The sequence below is a fragment of the Engraulis encrasicolus genome, chromosome 1 (genome assembly GCF_034702125.1).
Source record: "Engraulis encrasicolus isolate BLACKSEA-1 chromosome 1, IST_EnEncr_1.0, whole genome shotgun sequence".
NCBI classification, from domain to species: domain Eukaryota; kingdom Metazoa; phylum Chordata; class Actinopteri; order Clupeiformes; family Engraulidae; genus Engraulis; species Engraulis encrasicolus.
The window spans coordinates 58929429-58957080 of record NC_085857.1 but is presented as its reverse complement, the minus strand read 5'-3'; the positions used below and the strand labels follow the sequence as shown (position 1 = coordinate 58957080).

At 41.8% G+C, this 27652-nt stretch overlaps 1 protein-coding gene across 1 annotated transcript in view; it reads right to left on the bottom strand.

Moving 5' to 3' along the window:
- Nucleotides 1-2621: 2621 nt before the first annotated feature.
- LOC134456053 (actin, cytoplasmic 1-like) overlaps nt 2622-27652 on the bottom strand; it is a 51890-nt gene continuing 26859 nt past the window's right edge. The window contains exons 5-7 of the mRNA XM_063207488.1: nt 26761-27199; nt 2922-3103; nt 2622-2765 (exon numbers count right to left, since the gene is read on the bottom strand). Coding sequence (XP_063063558.1) covers nt 2622-2765; nt 2922-3103; nt 26761-27199 — 765 coding nt within the window. The remainder of the gene's footprint in view (nt 2766-2921; nt 3104-26760; nt 27200-27652) is intronic.

Below are 27652 nucleotides of genomic sequence, written 5' to 3'. Positions count from 1 at the left end.
GTCTGCCTGCCTTCCCTCTCTCACACACTAAAAGTCGTTCAAAAACTTTAAACAACAGAATATGGAAATCCTATTGGCTTTGGAGGGATACAGCTCTCAAAGTTGAAAAGGGAATATTTATCCGCATATTTGGCTTTTTTCATAGGCAGACAATTCACCTAATCATCGAAACAACGTAGGCATTTCATTCCTGACCATTTTCCTGTTACTGGAAAAAATAACACAGCTTTCATTTCTTTACTGACAGGTTTTTTGGCGAATTGATCTACCCCCGACACCTCGTTGCTCTATTGCTTTGAGGGAACAGACCTGTCCTCTTTTTGAAATTTATCTCTCGTTGCCCAATGATGGTCAGACAGTCGAACACTAACAGCGAAAAAGAGCACTTCTGAAAGTTTGAGAAAAATATATTTTTTTGCATGTACACAACAAGTGAGCCCACTTACCCCCCAACTTGTAACTTTTTGCCATGAAATCTGACGGTTCCGGGTAGCATGCACGCGCTAGCTGTATTCTGCCTCGTTGACTTTGCATTGATGTGACGTCACTCAGTCGGCTAGTTTTTGTTGTCATTTTTATAAATCAATGTGCAAGTTTTGAGGATGGCAACTGCCAAAATATTGATTAATGGGTTGTCAGGGGGTTATTTAAGCAAAAATAAAGTTGCCACTCGTTAACATCAACGAACTGACAAGATATGAGACTGGGCCCACCTCCTATGTCAGATGCTGCTGAGTGAGCATTAGCAGCAGTCTATTCTCACCATAGTTTTAGTGTGGGCAATGCTCATTTTAATTCAGACCAAGAATCTTCTCAAATCGTTCACAATGTTACATTTGCTGTCAAGCATGTAAGCACAGACTCACCCATACTTTCACACAATGTGCATTTGGTAGCTACCACTGCCCTTGCTTCTCTGCTGAATTCGGGACTATATTAACATTGTCAGCTAAGTATAATGTCATGTCATAACAATGTAATGCATTACACAACATTACATATTGTATATGACATGGTAGACATTTTTTTCGAGGGCTCCTAGGCTAGAATTACAGCATATACCCTAAAGAAACACCATGCAAAGTTTGGTGCTTTTGTCACTTCCGTAACGGTAAAACCCTTAACCAACTCCACTACCATAGACACTTGTGGGTCTTCCCATATGAAAAAGTCTTATTAAAAACGCATATGGATTATATCTGTTCCATAAGAATATCATAAGGGTTATACAAGGCACAAACCCACATATACAAATCTAACTATTTTTTTATTCATTTTCAGTCATATATGCCATACACGATTTATGTTACTATGGGCTTATATATTTTGTATAAGTAAAAAGATTGGAAAATAGTGCTGTCAGTCATATATGCCATACACGATTTATGTTACTATGGGCTTATATATTTCGTATAAGTAAAAAGATTGGAAAATAGTGCTGTCAGTCATATATGCCATACACGATTTATGTTACTATGGGCTTATATATTTCGTATAAGTAAAAAGATTGGAAAATAGTGCTGTTTTTGGATGAATGCCAATCAGATGTGTGCTGTATTTGTGCCATGTTGTTGTATTTAAAGGTGCACCATGCAATATTTGTTGTAGCTTATTTCCAGCTAGGGTGACCACCTGCTAATAAGTCCAAGGGGGGACAAGGGGTATGCTTCGGAGGGACAATGTGGGACAGACTGAATATTGAATATTACATTTCAAGTTGTAAACTTCATATAAACTTAATATAGGAAGTCTGTAAAATCCAACTACGGAACATGTACGGAACATACGTGTGATGGAGTGACCATCACTAGGGTTGTGGGTGTGTTCTGACTAACATGCCAACGAGCCTGGTTCTTTGGTGTAGCGGTCAGAGCCCCGGTTTACTACGCCAGAAGGTCTGGGTTCAAGTCCCAGCTGGGCAACTCTACTCCCCTTCGCTATAAATGGTGTCAGAAGTGGGATGGTACCGTGAGGCCATCGGAAGCGTACTCATGGTGTGTGAGCCGTAATTCCATGTGAGGGACCCCCAGGATTGGTTACCCCCGTGTGAGGGACCTCAGTGATAGGTGAAGCATTGATGATGGGGCACATTGGATGGGAGAAGCATGATGGGCAGTTGCGTGAGAGACACCATGAGTGTGTGAAGCGCACGCGTGCGCTTCCCGAAGGGGAAGGCAATGTGATGGAGTGACCATCACTAGGGTTGTGGGTGTGTTCAGACTAACATGCCAACGAGCCTGGCTCTTTGGTGTAGCGGTCAGATTCCCACACGTAAATTGAATAAGACTTCAATATGATTTTAACATAAAACGTGCATTATTTCTATAGGAATATAGTAGTTTTCTCATATGTTTTAGTCAATATAATATAGTATTATGCATTGTTGGCATGTCAAACTCTTATAAGAATTTATACTGCATGCAGTCATGTTATATGGCATGCGTATAAGTTCCATATAGTATTTCTTTTCGAAAAGGGGCCATAATCGACTATCATGATAGACATATATTAGAAAAAGTATAAGTGACTCTTGCAAATCTGGCACATTTTTTCTATACGATTTCATGTAAGGAACATGCATGTTTGCAGTATATGAATCATATAATTCTTTTTCATATGGGTTAAAAACCTTTGCGCCACACTACTGACGGGCCGCTCTCTTCATACTCCTGCTTGCTGATCAGCATTTTAGGGAACCGGGACAAAGAGGCTAAAATTGAGCCTCCAATCCACACAGAATAAGCGCGCTCTGGTGGGGCGATGACCTGAGAAATGAAACAAAAAAAGCACAATGAAATCACCTCATAAGGCAGACCAGCGTTGTAGAGTAACTAGAAAATATGTGTTTTGAGTTTGAATTGTTCTGTTATGGATGTCTAGGGATAAATGTCAAATTCTGTGCCAGGTCTGTGCATGCCCACCTTGACATTGACATTTGCTGGTGCCAAGCAGGTGATCTCCTTCTGCATGCGTTCTGTGAATCTGGGGCTCATGGTTACACCACCAGATACCACGATGTTGGCATAGAGGTCTCTTCGAAAATCCACACCACACTTCAAGATGGAGTTGAAGGTCATCTCATGAATACCACACGACTCCAAACCTGGGGATCACAATAACATAACACAGGCCACTAGATTGGGTGTTCTTCCAACAACAAACATGTACTACAGCAGGGGTGCCCAACCTTTTTTAACCAAGATCTACGTTTGAAGTTGATGGTCTGCCGCGATCTACCAAGTCAAATTGAAAGATGTCAGTATAAAAATTTAAGATCACCTATTAATCACCATTATTATGAACAAAATGTTTTTAGTAGGCTACTATGACCTTATCTTTTCAGTGTGTTTTTAAAGTGTGTTGAATAGCCTATGTTTAGAAAGGAATGCTGCACTGAAAGTATGCAGACATAATTTCAGTCCTAAACAACTGAAACAATTTCAAAATGATCAACATTTGGTATATATATACACCGGTATTTAAAAGGCATACATAGGCATAAGCCCTATTTCTAAAATATGATGAAGCATTATCAAATACCTTCAATGGTACAAATTACTATGAGAGAGAGAGCTCATTGGATTGGTTAGCACACACCTCTTACGGTATACGCACACAGGGATGGCACGTTTCCTAACCACGCGGTCACACCGCCAGCGTTGAACGCGTGGAAAGATCCGGAAGTAATTGGCTTTGTATGGGAGAGCAGGCAGCAGAAGCGTTAAAAGCCGCAAAGCGTGTCTAGAAAAAGCGTGAAAAGCCGAGGGCGTCAAAAGTTGAACTTCATCTAAAAATATGTAATGAGCTCGGCGGCGGCAGGCGGCAGCCAATGGAACGTTCACATTTTTCTAAACACGAGCTTCGGTTTGTTGAGATTCTTGGTCGAATGCTTCAGGTTGAATCTTTTGCCTCGTTCAACGCCCCTGACCTGTGCTTTCCAGGCAGGAGTCAGCAGCGTTTTAGCTCTTTCAACGCCGGCGGTGTGACCGCAGAATTATCGTCTCCGTGAGCAGTGCGAGTCCGAGAGGTTCGCGGGCTGCCTTTCACACTGCACAGTCAACGTCCACGTTCTATCCGCAGGTAGCAGCCATTTATTATATCCCCGAAACGCGGAGCGTCGGGGATGTAATGGTTTTGCGTGCGCCGCCGCCGCGTCCGCGTCCGCCTCCGCCGCCGCGTCAGCCGCCGCGTCTGCGTCCGCCTCCGCGGCTGCGTCCGCCGCCGCGTCCGCCGCCGCCGCGTAAGGTCTTTCGTGTTAACGCGATAACTTTTGAACGGATGTTTGGATTTGTCCCAGATTTTTTGGGTGAATGCTCTAGGGCTGGTTCATGAACTGATTCGAGTTTGGAGGTCAACACTTTCAAGATGGCTGAATTCAAGATGGCCGAATTTTTGTTTTGTCCATAACTTCTGACCGGGTGGATGGATTTGTCCCAGATTTGGTGTGTGAATGCTCTAGGGTAGGTTCATGAACTGATTTGAGTTTGGAGGTCAACACTTTCAAGATGGCTGAATTCAAGATGGCCGAATTTTTGTTTGGCCCATAACTTCTGACCGGGTGGATGGATTTGTCCCAGATTTGGTGTGTGAATGCTCTAGGGTAGGTTCATTAACTGCTTCAAGTTGGGAGGTCAACACTTTCAAGATGGCTGAATTCAAGATGGCCGAATTTTTGCTTGGTCCATAACTTCTGACCGGGTGGATGGATTTGTCCCAGATTTGGTGTGTGAATGCTCTAGGGCAGTGGTTCCCAACCTATGGGTCGGGACCCCCCTTATGGGTCGCCAAAGATCCACAGGGGGTCGCGGAGCCCTCTTGATTTTAAGGGGTTTCGTTTTAAATATATATAGCCCATGTTGAATAAAAGACAAAGCATTTAACTAATAAATGCATAGACGCAACAAATTGTAAGTGCTACATTAAACATTTATTCTATATTTGACCAAAGACGAATTGAGGAATAAAATAACTAAAATCAGTTTTCGCAGGAAACGGAGGGCATCTCGTGACTCCGTCTCGTGCGGGCGCTCGCGTGGTTGGGTCACCAAAGCTTACAATAGTAAAAACATGGGTCCCTTAAGAAAAAGGTTGGGAACCACTGCTCTAGGGTAGGTTCATGAACTGATTCGAGTTTGGAGGTCAACACTTTCAAGATGGCTGAATTCAAGATGGCCGAATTATTCTTTGGCCCATAACTACTGACCGGGTGGATGGATTTGTCCCAGATTTTGTGTGTGAATGCTCTAGGGTAGGTTCATGAACTGATTCCAGTTTGGAAGACAACACTTTCAAAATGGCGGAATTTTCATTTGGCCCATAACTTCTGACTGGGTGGATTGATTTGCCCGGTAACACCTTATTTTAATGGTTCACCATTTCAGTGAATCTACCATATTAGGTACAGTGTAATAACCAATGTAACAATATTTAATACCATGTAATACTAGTGTAATACCAGTGTAACAATATGCAATATCAGGTACAGTGTAATAACGAGTGTAACAGTATGCAATACCATGTAATATAGTGTAATACCAGTGTAACAATATGCCATACCATGTAATACCACTTACGCACAAACACATGATGTAAGTAAATTTTTTACATTGTATTAAATATTGTTACACTGGTTATTACACTGTACCTAATGTGGTATATCCACTGAACCATTAAAACAGTATTACCATTTGCCCCATTTTTTGCTTCATTTTCACAATAGTCGTTTGGTTTTAAGCCTATGCACGTCATGTCACGTCTGTATGTATCATATACGTTTACGAAATGGTGGATGGGAGTGGTAGGAATGATGGGGGACTGGAAGCGTCGCGTTTCGGGGATATACCTTAAGCAGTCGAAGGCGACTGCACAGGCAGTCTAGTTTACAATGGGAGCCGTGCATTGAACGCGGCCGTCCACTCAGGAAAATAGACTCGAGTTCTATTTTCAAGGAGCAACGCAGACATGTCCAGTCAGGACGGACATGCGCTGCGCTTACACCACGTTCCTATGTGCAAGGCATGATTTCAATTCAATTCAAATTCAATTTTCAATTCAAATTGTGCTTTATTAGCATGACTGTAATGATACAATGTTGCCAAAGCATACAAATAACAAAACAAAAGTGTGAACATTTACAGAAGATCTGTTTGCGTGTTTGTGTGTGTGTTTGTGTGTGTGCATGTACGTGTGTGTGCGTGTGTGCATGTGCGTGTGTGAGTGTGTATGTGTGCGTGTGTGTGTGCATGCATATGGACAGGCATGTGGGGGTGCAAGGGTGTGTGGCTGTGTGTATGTATTATTATTACATTTTTACACTATACATTTTTACATTTGTATATTACTGTGGCTGGAGTCCCTCATTTTGTGGCATGCAAGCACATATTGTGCGGCAAGATCTGGTGAGAGCCCTTCGCCAAGTATAATCGCCATCCTTTCCGCTTCTGGGAGGCGTTCGAAATTTGGGTATATATTTTGGAATTTGGGGAAGAAGATTTTCCTCACATCCTCATATTTCTTGCAGTATAGCAGAAAGTGCACCTCTGTCTCAACCCTCTCTGCTTCACAGTGACCACATATCCTTTTGTCTTTGGGTAGCCATGTTTTTCTTTGTCTCCCTGTCTCTATCGCGAGAGTGTGGTCACTGAGCCTGTGCATGTTCAGGATTTTCCTCTGCTTCGTATCTCTGACAGAGATGAGATACTCACCACCTGTCTGACACTGTCACCGCCATCAGTTCTTAATTCACCACCGTAAGAAGGAGTTTTGGACATTCTAAATGAATGTGCTTACAAAATGTTCCTTTGGAGTTGTTAAATTATCAAAGTAGGCCTACGTAATAGCAAATTTAAGCCTACACGAATATTTGTGAAATTAATTTTTTTTTGGATCAATTTAGACATTGTCTGACAGCACATATTTTAAAATTAGAACACATGAAGCAGTATGAAAATAGAATGAAAGTGAATTTTCAACATTTAAAGGCATATGTGTGAACCAAAAAACACACACAATCACTTAAAAACTCCAGATACATATGCAACCAAATCAATACACTTTATGTCGCATTTAATTGTGTCTGACGGTGTTGACAAAAAACAAGGTATGATCGGAGAAAAACCTGATTTCTCCAAAAAATTAAAAATGGGGAGATTGGCCTTGTGCATTTCTGAAAAGCCAAGACCTTTGTCTACAAGGATATACCATATTATTTTGTAATTCACTTCGTTTTTTTCTTTCAAGATTACAACCTGTTTTAGCCACATTCTCAAGAATCAGTGTTATATTATGGAATTTTCGTTTGATGGCATACAGTGCCCTACGGGCCTTTTGTTTTAGTGCATTCATAGCCAGGCTGAAACTTCCGGATGCAGTAATTACCAGACCTAGGTAAGTGTAATGCATTGTATGGTCTAGGGCGGTGCTACCTAGGCTGAACCTGTATCTGTGTTCCTGACACCTGGGTTTCTTTTGGAAAATCATGATTTTGGTCTTGATTGGGTTTACTGCCAGGGCCCAGGTCTGGCAATATTGCTCTAACTGATCAAGGAGCTGTTGTAGACCCTGTTCTGTGGGCGAAAGCAGCACCAAGTCGTCAGCAAAGAGCAGACATTTGACCTCTGTTTCTTGGAGCTGAAGTCCAGGGGCTGCAGACTGTTCCAACTGCATCGCTAACTGGTTAATATAAATGTTGAACAATGTTGGACTCAGACTGCAGCCCTGTCTCACACCTTTATGTTGTGGGAAGAATTCTGTTCGGTTTTCTTCTGGATTCTGTCATTTAGAATGTAACTAAATACCTTCCCCAGGTTGCTGTTCACACATATACCTCTATAATTCCTGGGGTCTAATTTATCTCCATTTTTGTAAATTGGTGTAATAATCCCTTTATTCCAGGCGTCAGGAAAACAGCCAGATGTAAGGATGTGATTGAACAGTTTGAGCACAGCAGTTTGAAGCACTGGAGAGCTGTATTTCAGCATTTCAGGTCTGATATTATCGTGCCCACATGCTTTTCTTTGTTTTAGTGAATTTAATTTTTGTGTCAATTCCTCTCCTGATATAGGATAGTCAAGAGGGTTTTGGTTGTTTTTGATAATGGATTCCAGATTTTGAAGGTGCTTGTTTATATTTTCCTGTGGTGGTTTTACTTGTATTTCATCGTATAGATTTTTAAAATGTTCTGTCCATATTTTAGCATTTTGGATTGGTGGGGCTGGCTTTTCTTTGGTGTTCAAACTGTTCCATGTCTCCCAGAACTCGTTAGTATGTATGGAATTTTCAATTTGGTGTAATATTTGGTTAGTGTGGTTTATTTTCTTTTTATTTATTGTATGTTTATAGTTTTTTAATGTTTCGCAGTATTTAGCCCTAAGTGTTGTGTTGTTAGGTTGGTGGTGTTTCAAGTTTGACAGTTGTCTGAGCTGTTTTCTAATGTTTCTGCATTCAGAGTCAAACCAGTCATGGTCACATGTTTTCTTTTTTCTTTTTGCCTTCTTTTCCAATTCGGCCATGTGAGCTACCTTGTAAAGAATTACATTCAGCTCATGTACAGCTATGTTTACACCTAATGCAGTTTTAGGGAATTCTTTGTTAATGAAGTTAGTAATCTGTTGAATAATTTCCGGTGAATTTAATGCTTGAGTAAACTTCTCTGGGCTATCAGAAGTCCATCTGTAGGTCGGATTAAGTTTGTAAAGATTAATTTCGGATAGCCTTTTCAGATATACATTCATTTGACTGTGGTCGGAGAGAGGTTGGTTTGGTTTGGTTCCTGATGGTGAATGCATTGAAGGAGGAGGGGTCCATGTCAGTCAGTGCATAGTCAACTGCACTGCTTCCAAGAGATGAACAGCATGTGAACCTCCCCAAAGAGTCTCCTTTTATCCTGCCATTAAGAATGTACACGCCTAGGGCTTGACAGAGGTGCAATAACTCTCTACCAGTTTTGTTTACCACAGTGTCTAGGTTGGTTCGCGGAGTGAGGTATGGTGTGGCATAGGGAGTGTCTCTGCCAAACACTTGTATGTTGCCTTGTGGGTCAATACTGTATGATCAGGCTCATCCCCGGTTCTTGCATTCGAATCTCCACAGAGTAAAACATTTCCCTGTGCCTGGAAATGGCTTGTTTCTTGTTTTAGTGTGTGAATTATTGTTTCTTCGAAATAGGGTGAGTCTGATGGGGGGATATATATTGCACAGAGATAAACATTCTGTTTTGGAATGCCAATTTTGCTCATTTTTATCCAGCAGTAGTTTTTTTTCTATTTTGATAACAGACATATATTTGGCAAGGTTCTCCCTGTACCACACCAATAGTCCTCCTGAAGTTGTTCTGCATTTTACCGCTTTTGTTTTGTTTGAGGGCACTATTATTTCCCCAAATCCAGGTGGGCGCCCAGTTTGTGTGTCCTTGCCACACCATGTTTCTGTTAAAATCAGGATATCTATATTAATTTTAAGAAATCAGGATCCCTACAAAGGCTGAAGAGTAGAGACCCTGTATGTTCCAGCAGCTGATGACAAGTGATGAGCACATATTGTATAGTTTGATTGGACCATTATGAAACCAGTTTAAAAAAAAAACATAGGCCTACTATGAGAGAACTATGAGGTTAATTATGTTATATTCTTACTATACTTACTATACTTAGGCCTATAGTTTTTTTTTCCCCTAGTGGCATTACATTCTAGAGACCAATAGCATTGTACTAACTGTACTGTACTAACTGAAAAATACAATTCATTAAGCAAAAGATAATATCAATAAAGATGAAATTTTTTCTTGTCTTTCTTTCTTTTTCGCAGGTTTTTTTTTCCTCTGCAGTTATTGAGTCAGTAGGGTCCTGCAAAGGAAGTGAAGCATCTCCTTTATCTCATCTAGTTTGCTCTTCTCTGGTGGGAAGAGGACTGAAAAGGGAAGCCCGAAATCCTGTGGTGACATGTACTGTGTTTGTGAACTTACAGGTGTGTGTTTATTTTCATTATTAGTGTATGTGGGCCATTAGAAATGGAAGAGTGACCCTGGCAACTTAGCTAATTTATTCTTTATGCTAGCGGAGTATTGCTAAGCTAGCTAGCCAGAGCACACTGCCCATACGAAAATTATATATAAAATTCATACACATTCCTTATGAAAAGAATGTGTACCAAGTAAATCCTTGTAAAAAGTAAAAGTAAAATATATAGGCCTATATGCCATGTATGAAAGTGGCCCTGTTAGTGATTTCTCATACAATGTATTATAGTGTTTCCGGAACTCAGAAGGATGAGGACAGAGGGTGTTATTCCTCATGGAGGTTTTATTTATGCTCCAACTCTAACCTGGTAGCTCCCAGGTTAAACACCAGGCTAAATGAATCAGTGTTGCAAAGAAAATGAACCTGTAGGAAACAATGTCACAATGGTCACGTTCCGCTTAATTCCCGCCATCATTTTTACGAGATCAAAGCGAACCAGTCACTCGATTTTAATAGTCTATGATGTGATAATGCCAGTAAAAACTACAATAGTTACCATTGTCTTTCATTGAAGGGGGATTTCTGATAATCAGCACATTTTTAAAAAACTTTTATAGTGTTGATTTACTAATATGATATTGAACAATTCCTTCAACGGGAAAACCCGTTTTTTAGTGGATTCTGAATCTACACATTGTAATGCATTCTAATGTGTGATTTTCGTAATTATGTGATGAACAGAACTCACATAGATCATGAAAACACGGACATTCAAAATTCCTACAAAGTCATTATTTGGATATTTCATCTGTGCAACTTATCACAATGCAGTATTTTTGAGTATTATTACAGGGAATGAAATCATGCACATGTGACGACCACAAAAGTGTCACATTTTGTGTAAACTTATGAAAAAGAGAAATTGTCTGTTGTGATTTGAAGCGAAGTAAAATACTTTGATGAGAAGTTTAAAAGTAACTTAAACATTAAACTGGTGAACATACCATTGTCTATATAATTCATTTTTTGATTTAGGTTAAAATACTAAGCTGAAAAGTAAGTGAACATGTATTTTGGGGAAAGAGATGTTGTTTTGCTATGGAATTTGCACTGAAGAATATTATGATTTTTGTGATGACATGGACACTGAAATTCATTGAGAATGCTAAAAGGACATTGAATACTGAATATGAACAAATTTGCTTTAGATGGTGTCAAGCATGTGTGGTGGTAAACAAGTGAGTTTTACAAAAAAGGTGTATCCTCTCATAAGCCAAGCATGGTAGTGGGACTGACATGGTTTGGGGATGCATGAATGCTGTCAACATTGGCAATCTGAAATACACCTAAAAGAAACATACATGTCAACATGCACTGTGACTACTGAAGCAGATCATGATATTCTCCATAGGATTGCATTCAAATCTCACACCAATCTATTTAACCCCTTAAGACACAGCTTTATAAATTAGCTGTTACCAGAACGGCAATGACCAAGTCATAATGTATTACTAAAGTCTCTGTGCACTGACATAGTAGTGTAGTACTATAGTAGTTAACTTTCAATGTCTATTACAGTGCGCCACAGGAGGTACGGCGTGCATTAAGGGGCTACGCCAGATGCAGACTCAAAATGTAAAAGTTCAATGCAAAGAAAGGTTGAAACGCACACTGATGACCTCCCTTGTCATCCCTTTTCATTTCGTTTCATTTTGAGACGATTCGAGCCAACATAGCCCCTTCTCTACCGGATTTTAATCTGGGGTGTACTCACAGGCTATGCGAGTTAGCACCATGGTGCCACTGGTATGCCTATCGATACCAGGGTGAGAATTTGAGATCCCACAACAGCTAAACAACTGTAATGCATGACAGTTCAGGAGAAAAAAAAAATGAATAGAGGAGTGTTTTTTTTAATTATTTCTTAGGAGTGAACAACTGCTGCGATAGGCAGTCACTGCATTAATCACGTTGATATCGCAGCATAGAAAGTTTATCTGTCCGACCTAGCAACTGTAACTAAAGAGGGCGGGGCTTAGCCAAAGGCGAATTGTACGACAGTTGCATCTCTTGTTATTCACGTAGACCTGTTGCGGGGAAATATATCAAGTGTCTGGTGCTTGGGTTCTCTCACCCTAATAAATGAGAGTGTCGTAGTCATTAATAACCTTGAAAATATTACGGTAATAACTTAGGCAGGCCACATTCCAAAACAACCTTTTTGATAAATTTCAGTCTGGCTTTCGATCTGGGCATTCCACAGAAACTGCCTTGATCAGAGTCACAAATGACCTGTTACTTGCAAATGAGTCTTGCAAATGACTCTGCTCCTTGTCCTTCTTGATTTAAGTACAGCGTTTGACACACTGTAAGATCACCTAAATGTGACTACCTTCCTGAGCATCTGTCTCTCACCTTTGACAACTGCACCATCCTTGAGAACAAAGTTGTTAAAAATCTTGGCATGCTCTTTGATGAGAATTTGACTTTTCAGCCCTATATCAAGGCAGTAACAAAATCAGCCTTTTATCATCTATCCAACATTGCAAAAATCAGACCTATGTTGTCTCTGCGTGATGCTGAAATACTAATTCATGCATTTGTTACATCTAGATTGGACTACTGCAATGCATTATTTTCTGGCCTTCCATCTAGCACTACAAGTAGGCTTCAGCTAGTGCAAAATGGGTAGGGTATTAACAAGGATCAAGAAATTTGAACATATTTCCCCAATCCCAGCCTCACTACATTGGTTGCCTATTCACATCAGAGCAGACTTTCAAATCTTGCTGCTCAAGTACAAACCCCAACTCCACAGAAGTTGGGACACAAGGTAAATTGTGAATAATAACAAAATACTGCCATTTTCAAAACGTCTGATTCTTGCATTAGATGGAGAACGGCAAAAAGAAAACATATCAGCCATCAAAACTGACCAAAATTATTGTTTTGGGGGATATTCGTGAATATGTAAAAACAACACGTCTCCAAAGAGTTGGGACGGGGACAATATAAGGCAGCAAATGCCAAGGAAGACTAAAAACAAACCAAAATACAACACTTAACAGTTAAATACATTAACCGATGAGATGATTTTATATAAAAAACAGTGTTAATTCCTATCTTGGACATGATTTCACCAGCTTAAATGGAGGGTGTATTCCTTGTCATGTTTTGCAATGTTTTCCTTTCTGTAGTGCTTACAGTGTGACAGGTCTTGACCAAAAGCCCGCCATTTTATCACCTGCTGGTCCTTATGATGGAGTTAAACTATTAAAACATAGTAGAGAATGCAATTTGTCCTTACTATGTGGCAGTAATTGAAGATCTCCCTTCAAAATACAATGCATGAGTGGCTTTTCATGCTGTTTAAAACCCATTTATATCATTCAGCACTGTATTTAACTCTACAGATGAGTGAGAACAACTTAACCAATGCACTACTGCACCCCCATGCCATGATGTAGCTGACTTAAGTTGGATGGTCCATTTTCACTGTATCACTGGGATATGCAATACTCTATTATTTTCAAAAATAATTGACTCCTGTAACTTTTGCTGACTTCTGTAAGCAACTGACAGTTTCCCAGTTCTTCTGGGTCTATTTCAAGTGAGCTCGGGTGCATAGGAGAATGTTAAACCCCTCTATCATTTGCACACATGTAGCATTTTTAATATGGTCCATTTTCAATAGCTGTAATTCTTGGAGTGCTGGAGTGAGACTACAGCGGACATGGGAGCTTGCGTAAATTCTACCAGGGAGACTCGAATTTCTCGGCTGTCAAACTTACTAGGCTAACCATCCAATCTCCCTTTTGACAGATCATACATGCGTCATCATTGCCCAGGATCGTCAACCAATCTCAACGCGAGATTGGGGATTTCCCCGTTACGCATCACTCATGCATCGTTCCCTCTCAGCCAATGGATCACATTCACGTTTGTTTAAAAATCAGTCACTCATTCTGTTCTCTCCTTTCCAGTTAAGCCGACTTTGAAGCCCCCCCCCCCCCCCCCCCCCCCCTCACCAGTGGTTCCCGTCTGTTAGGGGGCAGGCTACGCCCGCCTCCATCTCCGCTGGAGGATATGCCGTCCTACCCCGGAGTTCAACGCGAAGACGGGAACCTTCGCCAAACAGATTCATGCATTTTATATCAAGTGTAAATTGTTCGCCAAACGGATTCATGCATTTTGTATCATGTCTATTGTTCAATAAATATTAATAACGCTCATTTGCCTCTTGAGTCTTCATGGTAGAAATATATTTCACGATGTCATGAACCTGTACAATGATTTTAATGACAAAAATATGTATTATATACACTCAATCCTGGTAAACCAAAGGAAATTCAAAAATGTATGTAATACAGTCCCACCAGGAAATCGCGGGCATTTTCTCAAAAAATCGCGGTCGGAATTGCCAGATGGTGCACGGGGATTTCCAGAAAATCGCGATAAAAGTCGCGGAGCTTCTTACTGTGTTGTTGCGATTTTGTTGCGGCATGAAGTGAAAGGTGCGATGTTTGTTGCGATTTTTAATGTGCTTCCCCACGCTTGAAAGTAAAGGACACTGCCACATTCCAGTCCTCTGGTGTTTTTATATTATTTCCATTTTTATATTATAATTTTGGTTCTTAGGCAAAGCAGGGAAGCTGCCTGGGCGAGTTTTTAGCCAGAATGTCGTCGTGAAAAGTTCCATCTCTTTCATGCTGCCATTACGACACCCTTCATTACAATGCTGTTTATGGCCGTTTGACTCTGTTTTAAATGTCATCACCGTTTCAAATTGTAAGCATACAAACTTTGTATCATGTCGATATCCATTCCTGACTTTAAAAAAAAGTGGATACATAATTAACTATAAGTAGGCGGGCGGAATTGGGCATGTCCACCCAGTTGAAGAGGCTGCGCGACAGGAACTGACTGAAATCCTGGTTAATGTGAGTCGTCTGCTACACATAGCCTGCCTGTGTTGGCGTTTAATTTTCAAGCTTGTCAAAAGCAACACAAATAAAAGCAGAGAGAGGGGTCGCTTTCGAAAGAAGGCATAACCTAGGTTTTTTTTTTTTTTGGTTCTCCCGCGCCGTCCGGCTGATGATCATCATTCAATGTAACGAGGATGGAGTTCACAGATTTCCTTTTGTGAAGGGTGCTTGCTGAATAATGCTCAGAAATTATATTAATTTTGGTGCTCTTGTGAATATAAAAGACGACGACATTGTTATCTAGGCTATAAAACACCACGTCGCCTGCAGAACGGAGGGCTCTGTCAACGATGCTCATATGGGCTACACGTTTTGCCCGGTGATGAAAACAGTTATAAAGCCCTGCATGCACTTTCACTGGGACTTCTGGCGAGTCCATCGTTCTCTGGAATGTTTAACTTGACCCTCTGTAGGCTGTAGCCTACTTGGAGATCCACCACCATTTTTCAGCAGAGGTAAAAGTGAAAGTGATGCAATGCTGCGCATGCCATTGAGTCCCAAACTGTTAGGCTTGACTTCTCTAAGGGCATGAAACGGTTTTGCAAACGCAATGCCCTTTGTTGTGTTCACTGATATATTGGTAAAAAATAGCCCACAACAAAACAGAATCGTTCCTCGACAGCACAGCAGCCAGCGTGAGTCAAGTGATTATAAGCATAACGTGATTGGGGACAACGACGGTGGGGACGAGAGCGCAAGCAATATTGCGTGCTGCTTATGACAAGTTCATTTACAGGCTATTCACAAATATTTTCAGTTTTGTTCAGTTTCATATTAGGCCTACCTACTGGTCTTTTGTAACGTTAAGTAGGCCTATTTAAAATGAGCTAATATTATTTACTGACTGATTGCAGTCATTTTTGTCGACATTTTGTCCGGCCACATTTTATTTTGCCGGTCATTCATGCATGCAAACGGCCAATGTCCGGCCACAGCCGGCTAACGTGAACCCTGATTCCAGCCATAGCCCAATTTGCGCGAAAGAGATTACTATATCGGCCAGGCACGCACGCAGCATTCACAATGAAGGATGGAAATTACTGCTTTGTTGTGGACAAGGCATTTGCGCATCTCAATTCGGAGGGAAAATGTTGCCTTCTGTATGCGCACAAGTCAAACACCAAAGTAGTCCAGCAGGTGGACCGCTTTAGAAAAAAGAAAACACATCTTGTTGTAGGAGCCCTATACTTGGCGTAATGTAGCCTAGATGACTGTCATGAAGTGTTAATTAGGCTATATATTTATGTAGGCCTACCACATTTAAAAAATGTAGGCCTATTGGTTATGCCAGACTAGTAGTCATACATTTTCCCTCCTGTGACCATGCGAGCAGACGCGCAATGAGAACATGGCGTTTCCTACATTCGTATTTATTAGTTTTTTTCCCCTCACCGACAACTTTGTACATGCATAGTAAAGTGCTGGGACTGATTGCTAGGTTACTTTTTTATTGTATTTTTTATTGTATTATCCTTTTTGAAAGGAAGTTGTCGACGTCAGTGAAGTCAGCGCAACATGGATTGGTTCAAAGTGTTCAAAGTTGCGGGAAATCGCGGTGATTGGTTAAAGTTGCGCTCTCGCGCAGAATTCGCGGGAAATCATTGAAGTTGCGAAAAACGACGCGATCGCAACATCGCGATTTCCTGGGGGGACTGGTAATAACTCTGGTAATTATTCCCTCTGCATGTTTAATTGTGAGTGACTCAGCCTCTCTGTGATGGTCTAATACCTGCACACTCATATTGTCCATCAGTATAATTCATTTTGAAATATTCTTCTTTGTTGTCATATCTTATTTGTATGTTTAATACATCTCACTGATCCCCGTCCCAACTTATTACCTTCGCCGAGACAAAGTCTGAGGCTTTTTAAAAAAGAACAAATTTCACAATATAATTTTCATGGAATTTCCATGATATAAGACCACCGATGGCTACTCATATCCTTTTCCCTTCTTTACTCACTTCACCTGTCAAGCGCCAATAGGCACCTACAGGCTACAGCCGCCTGGGCCCGCCTGTTTAAAGTGCGACACAACATAGCCTACACTCAGAGCATTAGTCTGCGCCAGCCAGGCAACCAGTCCAGAGATAGGCAACCTATTGTGCAATGCACAGATTTTGCAAAATGCTTAGTTGACAGCAATATCTAACCAGCAGCCGTCTCGCCAAATCGCCGTTCATTTTATGCATCCAAAGTTTTCCGTTGGACTGTAGAAACCGAATGTGACCAAAGGCAGATTGACGATTTGCACTTCAAACCCATGCGCTGCCTATCAGGACCACGTTGACATTAACTCATTGGCTGCCTTCGACGTCGCTATGACGTCATTTCGAATAGTGACGCCCCCTGCCTTCGACGTCGTTCACCGATAATTGCTTTTTTTTACAGCCAGACCTCGAGGACGGTCTGACCCAGGGCCGGTTTTAAGCATAGGCCGGCTAGGCGGTCGCCTAGAGCGCCATGTGAAGAAGGAGCGCCGAAATGGCGCTCTCCGATGCATAATTTTGCGATATGAAGTTTTTTTATGAAGTCGCAATCAACAAAGCGTGGCGAAAGCGCTCCTCACGGCAAAGCGCCCCTCAGCCAATAGTAATATCGCTTCCAACTGTCTCTGGGAAGTTTGTGAACCAATAAACAGACAGTTCTGAGAAAGGGGGCGGGACGAGTGACAGCGTGTGATCTATTTTGAATTTGGAGACTCACTGGAGAGACAGAGGGGGCAAGCGCAAACAGCAGTGCTCTGCTGGATGGAGAATTGTTATGTTCTCATTAAACCACTCATTGCATGATGCAGGAGTTGCAGAGGGTGTTTTGGAACTATGTGATTTAATCAGCAACCGTTTGTGATTATGGAGAGCCTAATAGTTATGAGGTTACTATTTGGAATTAGAGAGAAAAAGAGCTTTGTTTTTGATCTGAGAAATTGCTAGTTAGCATGCTAACATTAGCCAAGTATGCCAAGCAATGAAATCCAGTAAAGTAGCTGTTAGTAGCCTACTCACTACTCACTAACACCCACCTGATAATACTTGCTTAGGTTGACAAGCAATGTAAAGTTAGCCTAGAAATCTAGACGCCCCTAGCGACCGCAAATTGAATTTGCTCCCGGGGGCAGTCTAGCGGACCCCGGTCGTTTTGCGAGGCTGAAAGTTATCCGATGACAGGGCCAATCAAATCGCGAGGGGGGCCGGGCTACCTAGTAAACAGGAAACTTTCTAAGAAGAAGCATGGTGTCCGTCCGTGCTACGTACAGCACGAAAGTGTTTACTTAATTTAAAAAGCCTGGATGATAATACATTTCGTGACTGACATGGATTGATGTAATAATACACCATGAACTTATCGGACACAAATAGATCTCAACACATTACCATTTGATCATTCGATGTTTTAAACTAGCTCGGTAAGCTAAGTTGAGCATTTTACAGAACCAGTCACACTACTGTAGGTGTAGAATGAAATTGCGGCCCCAATTTCTAATAAGACACATGCCATTAAAAACGAGACATTTGGGAGCTTTGAAAGTCTTTGAGTAGCTTACTAAATAGATGGGATCGATAGTCTGGCTAGTGGGAGCGAGCTGACCGGGGAGCGTCCTGCGTTGGGAGCGACAATCAGGGAAAGTTATGGGTATACAGCTAGCTAGCTAACACCGAACATGCCATGTTGACAACAATCATAAATATAACCATTTAACAAGCCCCAAATTGCTCAACATTTCGCTGATTGATCAAAGAGGGCCATGTGGTTGAAAACGAGGCATTTTTGAACTGTATAAGTGAAAACACGATTTATTAGGAAACTTGTTTGTGGCTGTGGTCATCACACGCTTTCACTGCTACGACGGCTGGAAGTTGCCGCTTCACCTACAAAGAGGCCCTCGCTAGTGGCTAGCTAACCTGTCGTCAATAACAGAGCTAGGTATCCAGCCTTGTATTATATGCCTGCCCCAAATTCTAATAAGATCCATGTCATTAAAAACGAGACATTTGGGAACTTTGAAAGTCTGTAAGTCGCTCACTAAATAGATGAGAATGACACCTAGTCTACCGAGCTAGCGGCTAGCCATGTATTAGTTATGGGTATACAGCTAGCTAGCTAACACCGAACATGCCATGTTGACAACAATCATAAATATAACCATTTAACAAGCCCCACATTGCTCGACATTTCGCTGATTGATCAAGGAGGGCCATGTGGTTGAAAACGATGCATTTTTGAACTGTATAAGTGAAAACACGATTTATTAGGAAACTTGTTTGTGGCTGTGGTCATCACACGAATTCACTGCTACGACGGCTCGAAGTTGCCGCTGCACCTACAGAGGGGCGTGTCGCGTGTACGTTGTGAAAGACAGCTGTGACGTTACACAGAAGTGTGTGGGGATTTGTTGTTCCACCATCCTATTGCGTGACGTTGAGTGCTGAAGCAACCGCCCACACTCTCTCCCAGCTCCCCTAGACCCCTGTACAGCTATTTGCTGTACGGGTCTGGCTTGCTAGGCTAATGTAAAGTAAGACTGGTGCAATGTTTAAAACAATTTTAGCTGCCATATCTCCTTCCATCCACATGAATTACCTGCTTGTTGTAAGCTTAAAAAAAACATTGTTTCCAGACCAGAATGACATAGCCTATATGAATCATGTAACAGAACCATGCACAGCATGTTTTCATGCTGAGTGATGTAGTATTGCAGACAAGGGAGGCTATTTACTATATTTTGTATATTATGAAATTCAATAGCGTGACAGCTCTTCTCCCTTTCTCTCACCCTGTCCCTCCAGTTCAAACACATAGACAGCCCCCTTCTCATTCTCCTACTCACAAATGCACCACTATTTCCAGTCCAGAAATGAAATTGGTTTGGAATCATAGACAGCACAAATGTGTAGCTTATTAAAATTGTTATGCTGCCATGCTTTGTGATGCTGTAGTGTAGATAGGCTATCAATGCAGACCTCCTTGGTAGGCCTATTGTCTACACATGCATTTTACATGCAAATGTACTGTATCACTCTCCTGGCATTTCAATTTCATATTACAATTCAAACACATTGATAACCTCCCTCTCATCTGGGGTTGGGGGCCCCACCACCATCACATCCAACACACCACACAGTGGGGGCGCCAGAACTCAAACTCGCCTAGGGCACCAAATAAGCCAGAACCGGCCCTGGTCTGACCTATCTTCTGTATAAATTTCAAGCCTCTAGGCATTTTCTAACTGTTCCTGTAGGTGGCAGAAGTGTCCTTAGGAACAGTCAAGGCAGGGCTTTAGTTCAGAACAAGAGGACATGTCATGACAAAAACACCCCTTTTTACTATTATAATATAATCTCAAAAGTAGCATAGCAAAATCATTTTTGAAAGTAAAGCACCTGTGACAGTAGTCTACTTTCTTGCCCTCTGATTTTAACACAGGTAGGCTACTGATTTTAGTGTCAGAGCCTGACCAAAAAAAACCTTCCTCTCATGACCAAAATACAACCCCCTGTTGCTATCTAGCTAGAAGGCATTGTACCTAGCTTGCCCAAAATACACCATGAGATGATCTGTGTGGCAACCTTTCATTTTGGATAATGTGATCAGCCTACACAACATCAGGATGATGCTTACAAAATATCATCTAACAGGAGAATGCACGGGACTAGTGGTGATGTGTCACCTCAGTTGGGAAATGTTTGGCTATAAAGTTTGCTACGCTAGCTAGCTAGCTAGCACGAAATCGCTAACAACTTACAACTAAGCCTAAATAAAGGAGCCTTGGTAAGTCAACTATTTTTACTCATTCTACAGTTATTTTTTATGGATCTGTATAGTATGATCAGCTTACTGTATCATCAAAAAAGACAGGGGGGGTTGCAGATTCTTGGAACAGAGTAGCCTTTGTGTCTGGTCAGATGCTTTCAGCTGTAGGCGTTATTACCCCTAAAGTTTAATTCATTTCCCCTCATTTTACGAATGCCTGCCATTTTGTAAGATGAGGACACCATTTGTATGTATAAAGCCCAGGTAAAGGTATGCATCACCCCTTTTTCCCCTAAGCCTGACGCCCTAGGCCAGACGCCCGACTTCCTACATCGAGATGTGAGACGTGCCAGGACACGTCTCCTTAGAGGGACGTCTATTTTAGAAATTATTGAAACTGTAAGTTATCTTGGCCAGGTTAACACTACAGTCGATATATTTCTTCCTTCAACCGGTTTTCGTTTGTATTGCATTTGACTTTTGCGGACACTGCTAGGAGAGCAGTGAGTCAGGACCCACGAGGAACTCACGCGCTATAGGATAACTTTTGTACGGACAATTGTTAATCTTTTACTAGTACCGAAATCAAGGACCTCGCCTAGAGTCTACGAAGACTCGGCTGAGCCTGATGGTCTGTCCCCCAAGAGAGTGTGGACAGCCGGTATAGTTATTACGCGTGGAACGGACCTACGTGCCCCCCGCCTTTCCACTGGACCTTCGCAGGACGGCACCGCAAAGACAATCGGATTACACAACGAAATACCCTTTTCCTTTCCCCGTACAACGAAGCAAGACTTCTGTGGACACATTGCAACCTCGTGCCCCGGAACGGCTTGGGCCCACAAACAGGACCTGCGAGCTTGGAGAACAAAAGGACCTCGTGCGCACGAAGACGCACACACCCACCTCGCCCGAGAGATCAAAGGATTTCTCTCCTCCTACCAAGGATAATGCAGTAAGCACTGAAATTGGGCATATATACGCAGTTAGAACTGTTACATAGCTTTGAGGAGTTGTGTTTAAATATCCACACTTGTAGAGTGTGATATATTTTATTTTGGGTTATTTTGTTCTATCTGTTCTTTCTTTTCTTTCTCTCTTTCTCCCCTCTCATCACCACAAATAGCCACACGCTATTCTTAGTTTACTGTAGTTGCAGGATTGGCATACTTGCACCCACATGTAAATTATCCACTCACAGAGATACACGTACCCGTGTTTTAACCCATAGAGTTATCGAGTTGAGGACGTAAGCTATTGTCGGAAAAGCGCGCCAAGCGCTCCCTTTTCCCTCCCCCCCACACATACTGTAAAGCCTTTAGACAAAGGACAGTATTCTCTGATTAGCTTGAATTCTATCTTGAAGATAAGTTCCCGCTTCATCAGCCGAAAGCTTAACGCCCCTCCTCGTATCTCATATTTCGGTCCTGCGCGCAGCGCTGCGCAGAATCATTTGAGCCATAGTTCATAGAACATACATCTCTCTCTCTCTCTCCTCCCACCGCTCGGCACACGCGGTAATAGAGGTGCGCGGCGCTCACAGAAAGCGCTCGCCACTCGCCCCTCCTCTCTCTCTTTCTCTCTCTCGCATAGCGTACACACACACACACACATATAGCGCATCCTCTCATACCCCGTGTATATATTGTATATTTTACCTACGTTCTTATGCCCTGCAAGTCACATTGACTGTATCAGTGTTATGACCGGATGATGCTTTTACAATAAATGTACATTGTGGTGAACTGTGTTTGTCTTATTTGAACAATTTCTACGAAGTCAACCAGAAAAGAATTCACACAAAACCTTCAGATTATTTGTCAATAATGGTCATGATTTTATGAGACGGTCATGAGCCGTGTTTTATGCAATCATTAATTAGGCAATTGACAATTCCATAAGTGCACACCTACACATTATTGATACCCAGCGTGAAGAGTTTAACACACTCTTCATGCATCATTTCTTATACTCTTATTCCTCACATATAGTAATAACACATTACATATTTGGAACTGTATAAGAATTGTATACTTATTAATGTAATTATAATTACATTACTGTACTTCCCTTACATTTAACGTCGTACCCATTAATTGTAGTTGACCCTACATATTTTGGTGCCCGTTTGTGAGGAAGAATACTCCTCGCGTCCAATAAATGTAGTTTTACCTACATATTTTAGTGCCCTTGCGTGAGGAAGAATATTCCTCATGTCCAATAGATGTGGGATTACCCCTACACCAGCTCACATGAGAAAACATTGCACTTAGCCTCAGACCAGCTAGCCTTCACCACTCCAATCGGCTTGTGAAATGTTGGATATGTGATCAGTACTTTATCAAAAGAAAATTCATTGAACAATATATGACAAGATCACTATAGCAGAACCATGATGACAGTAATCAATCTGCAAATTGTCCGCTCTGCCAAAGAAGCTGCAGTAAGCTATGCTAAGCGGAGCTGCCTGCCTGCCTGCCTGCCTGCCTCCCCCACAAAGACACAAGTTAACACGGTACTAGGAAATAAACCAGCTGTGATTCGTTCTCCAACGAGGGGAGAGCACAATCAGAGGGAGAAGGAGAGGGAGGGAGTTCCCAGAGTTAGGGGCACCTGCTGTCATGATCCATTCTGCGCGCCAGCAACTAAACCAAAACACCCTTGTTTTCGAGTCCACCCCCGTTATATTTCAGTATATTAGGTTGAAAAGATCATACAAACGATCTTTTGTTCAGGCTACAGATGACAGAAGACTCTGTAATAGCATCTGATCTGAGTTGTTAGGACGATGCCATTATGGGCAAAAACGTTTGCAGTTATAGTTCTACTTCAAATGGCGTTTTCTCAGCTTTTTGGCTAGAAAGCAGCATTTTGGCGAATTCCACTTAATTTCAACAGATGATTATGAAAGAACGGAAAGGGGTAGAGAGACACTGTTTTTTTTCTGATGACAGATGAGCGTCTAATCTGTGTTTTGATAGGTATGGTGTTGACATAGACACAGAACTCAATTTTCTGTGAGCCTCCAAAAAACGCCCAAAATGCTGAAAAATCTCTGGCACTCCGAGGTACTCTTTTATGAAAATGGCTGGCAGCCAATGAGTTAAAAGTCCGATTGGCATTCATTTCGTGCCAAGGGTAAAACTCTTAGTGATTTTATATGAACAAGACAATCTCTTGCCCTAACCATTATTCTGTGTTGTTGCATCGTTGCGAGGCATATCGTCAAAGGCACCGCTTGTCAAAGGCGCCGCTTTCTCGGGCACACACAGATGACCATTGATTGGCTGATGACAGCATCCAAAACTTAGCCTACAGGTTGTTCGTCAAATCACCCTTCATTTCTTTAGTTTCTAGTGGTGTTGTCGGCTGACCAGAGAGAACGACCAAAGCTTTCCTGATGAGACTGTAAAACCAAACACAAATAAAAGCAGAGCAACGAGTCGCGATTGACTTGTGTTTTTCCCCTTGCACTGTCGTCTGCATCGCGTTGACCTTCACAGTTGATAGACGTGCGGTGCAACAGTCATAACGAAACAAGCATCTGCAAATTTGATATGGACAAAACAATCTCTTAACCCATCCATTATTGAGTTGTGTGGCATTGTTGTGAAGCATAGGCTAATGACCGCATTCAGGTTAAGTTTTTACATTTTTTTTTATTTTTATTTTTTACTTTTTTCTCTAGCGCACGGAAATAAGACGACCCCCCTTTTTAGAGTACTAAATTTATAACAAAAACCACGTCTTATATTCGGGCCAATACGGTACTTTTTGGGAGTGATTGTGTCAAAGGTCAAGGTCACGAAAAGGTCAAAAACGTAAATTGAACCGATTTTTATGAAATTTAGTGGTAGGATTGGTCATGACCCAAGGAACAATCGATTACTTTTTGGGAGTGATTGGGTCAAAGGTCAAGGTCAAGGTCATGAAAAGGTCAAAAACATAAATTGAGCCGATTTTTATGAAATTTAGTGGGATGATTGGTCATGACCCAAGGAACAATCGATTACTTTTTGGGAGTGATTGGGTCAAAGGTCAAGGTCAAGGTCACGAAAAGGTCAAAAACGTTTTTCTTTGCCAAGCACTATATGCCAGAAGAACGTGTGCATGCTGAATTGAATAAGAGGTCAAGACAGGGCCAAAAATGTGATATTACGATATTCCGGTCCGATTTAAATGAAACTAACACCAAAATTTGGAGAATGTTATGCTCCACACTTTGAAGATGGCCAGAAAAAAATAAGTGGCGTAGGCGAAGGTTTGCGCTCTACCGAGTGCCCATTCTAGTTTGAGATGTGTTTGTAGAAAGCCCTACATGGCCTAGCACCCACTTATTTGTCAGAGCTTCTCACACCCTATACTGTATTCCGGCTCGTAGTCTGCGGCCCATGCATGCTCCTGTCTCCTGTCCATACCTGAGGCGCGGAAGAAGCCAGCTGGCCACAGGGCTTTTACCTTCCGCACACCCTCATTATGGAACAATGTTCCCCTAAATATTGGGAAGGCAGACTCTGTCCAGGGGCCTCATGAATGAAGCTCACTTACGGACAAAAAATCTACTTAAGTTGTTTTCCACGGTCACGGTCAGATGTACTAAAACAGACTAGGCGTGGAAAACTGCGGATCTCCACGCGAATTTCAGGGCTGCTGTGGAAGTTTCCGTAAGCATGGAAGTTGCCGTAAGTGGTGCATTGCGTCTTTTTGGCGGCACACAGAGGCATGCAGCGCAAGTACATGTGTTGTACGCGGTCGGAAATATTGCAGAGATGCAGCCAGTTAAACGTGGATTTTAATTTTGAGGTACGAACCTATTGTTGAGGCAGCTGGTTAAAATGAAGTGGACTCATGAAACTATCGTGGAATTAGGCTACAACGAAATTGGATGCCCATCAGCAGTATTATTTCAAGTAGGCTACCTATTTGGCAGCTATTAAAAATTGAATATTTTCTGGATCTGCGATGTGTCTTCTCGCATTTGTTGGGAACGTCCTCACTGCAGTGCTTGTCTTTCTCTTTTAATAAGGCTACTGTAAAATTAGTCCATCAATTAACAGGTGATTTTATAGGCTAACTGAGTAGGCCTATTGGCTGCAAGTTATTCATACATGTGGCGTAGCCTATGTGTACATGTGTCATCTTTCATATTTATAGGCCTACCCGACATATCCTAAATGTTTATTTCTCGGAAACCTTGGCGACTGCCTCATCGCAATGTGTTTTCATGTAATGCCTTGTAAATATCAATTGTTGGGAAACCTGCATTGTAGTACTGCAGTAGGCTATAATATGACAGTTTTTCTGCAGTCCTCACATTAAGTAGGCTATTATTACCAATGCCTGATTTTATACACACGCCAAAGTAATTTTGTTTGGCTATTGCGCGCAGCCTTTTTCCTTCTAAATTGGCTACCTCCGAAACTGCGCCTTCACCTTGCATCATGAAATGTATTTCCCGCGTTCCCCTTCCCGCGTTCCCTTTCCAATTCTTTCAACCAATGAATGCACACGAATGGGTCTGTTCATACTAATTAGAATATTCATATAGAATATTTAAGGGAGGAGACAAGGCGGAGACTTGGGCCCGCGTGTGCTCGTGCATGTGCGCAAGATTTCACAGCAAAACCTAGTTACGCACTTATTGATACATCCGGATTTTTTTGTCCGTAAGTCACTTTCAGGATTTTCGCGTCCGCACTTCTTTGTACATGAGGCCCCAGATCTTCAAATCCAGACTGAAAACATTTTTTTTTTCATTCTTTTATGCATTTAATTGGTCTGATAGTATTTTTTTGTCTTAGGTTCCTATTTTTTCTTTTGCTGCTGGTATCCTTTTTCCCCCTTATATGTTTTTTAGTATTGAGCTCACTTAAATGACCATACTTTTTGATTAATTTGCGCATCATTTTTATTTTCCTTTATTTATTTTTTATAATTAGTTTTATTGTTATTTTAGTTATACAGTGTTTTGAGACCATGTTGTATACTGCACTTTAAACAATAGATATTATATAGAGTAATGCTGTACAACAGTGTTAATGGCTACATGTTTGGGCACACCAACTCACCAAGGAAGGATGGCTGGAAGAGGGCCTCTGGGCAGCGGAACCTCTCGTTACCGATGGTGATGACCTGTCCGTCTGGCAGCTCGTAGGACCTCTCCAGCGAAGAGGAGAAGGCAGCGGTGCCCATCTCCTCCTCAAAGTCGTGCGCCACATAGCACAGTCGCTCCTTGATGTCACGCACGATTTGCATCTCAGCAGAAGTGGTGAAACTGTACCCACGCTCCGTCATGATATTCGTCAAGTAGTCTGTCAGGTCGCGTCCGGCCAGATCCATCCGCTGCATGCCGTGGACCATGGCCTGACCGTCATCGATGGGCATGATGCTGGTTACCCCAGCGCCACAGTCCACAACAAGACCAGTGGTTCGAGCAGAGGCCATGAGAGCAAGAGGAGCTGGGAAGGACACTGCCATGGCGCAGAAATTGAAGGTCTCGAACATGATCTGTGGATCACAGACACACAGAGACAGAGATACACACACATGCAAATCACAGTTTTAATATTCTCTGATTGGCTAGCTCCTTCATTATAAGCACCTTTGCTTTAAAAAAAAAAAAATCTTGTTTATTATTAAGTGTGTATCCATTTTAATATATTTTAAAGGCTTTTTGCCTTTACTTTTGACAGGTCGGTGGAGGAGAGACAGGAAATGAGTGAGGAGTGGGTCGCCGGCGTAGTAACCCAGTGCCCTACGCTGTAGTAACATTAGTAACAAGTATGTATCCATCTTTCATTAAGGACGCTTTCTCATATGTACTTCTATATAGCTTACGTTGCTTTAATTTGTTGTACGTTAAATAGTAAATTGTAGGAAGAATACAATTTTGAGACACTTACAAACCCTTGAGAGAACAGTAATAGGAAATGAAAATACTATGGGGAACATCATTTTTTT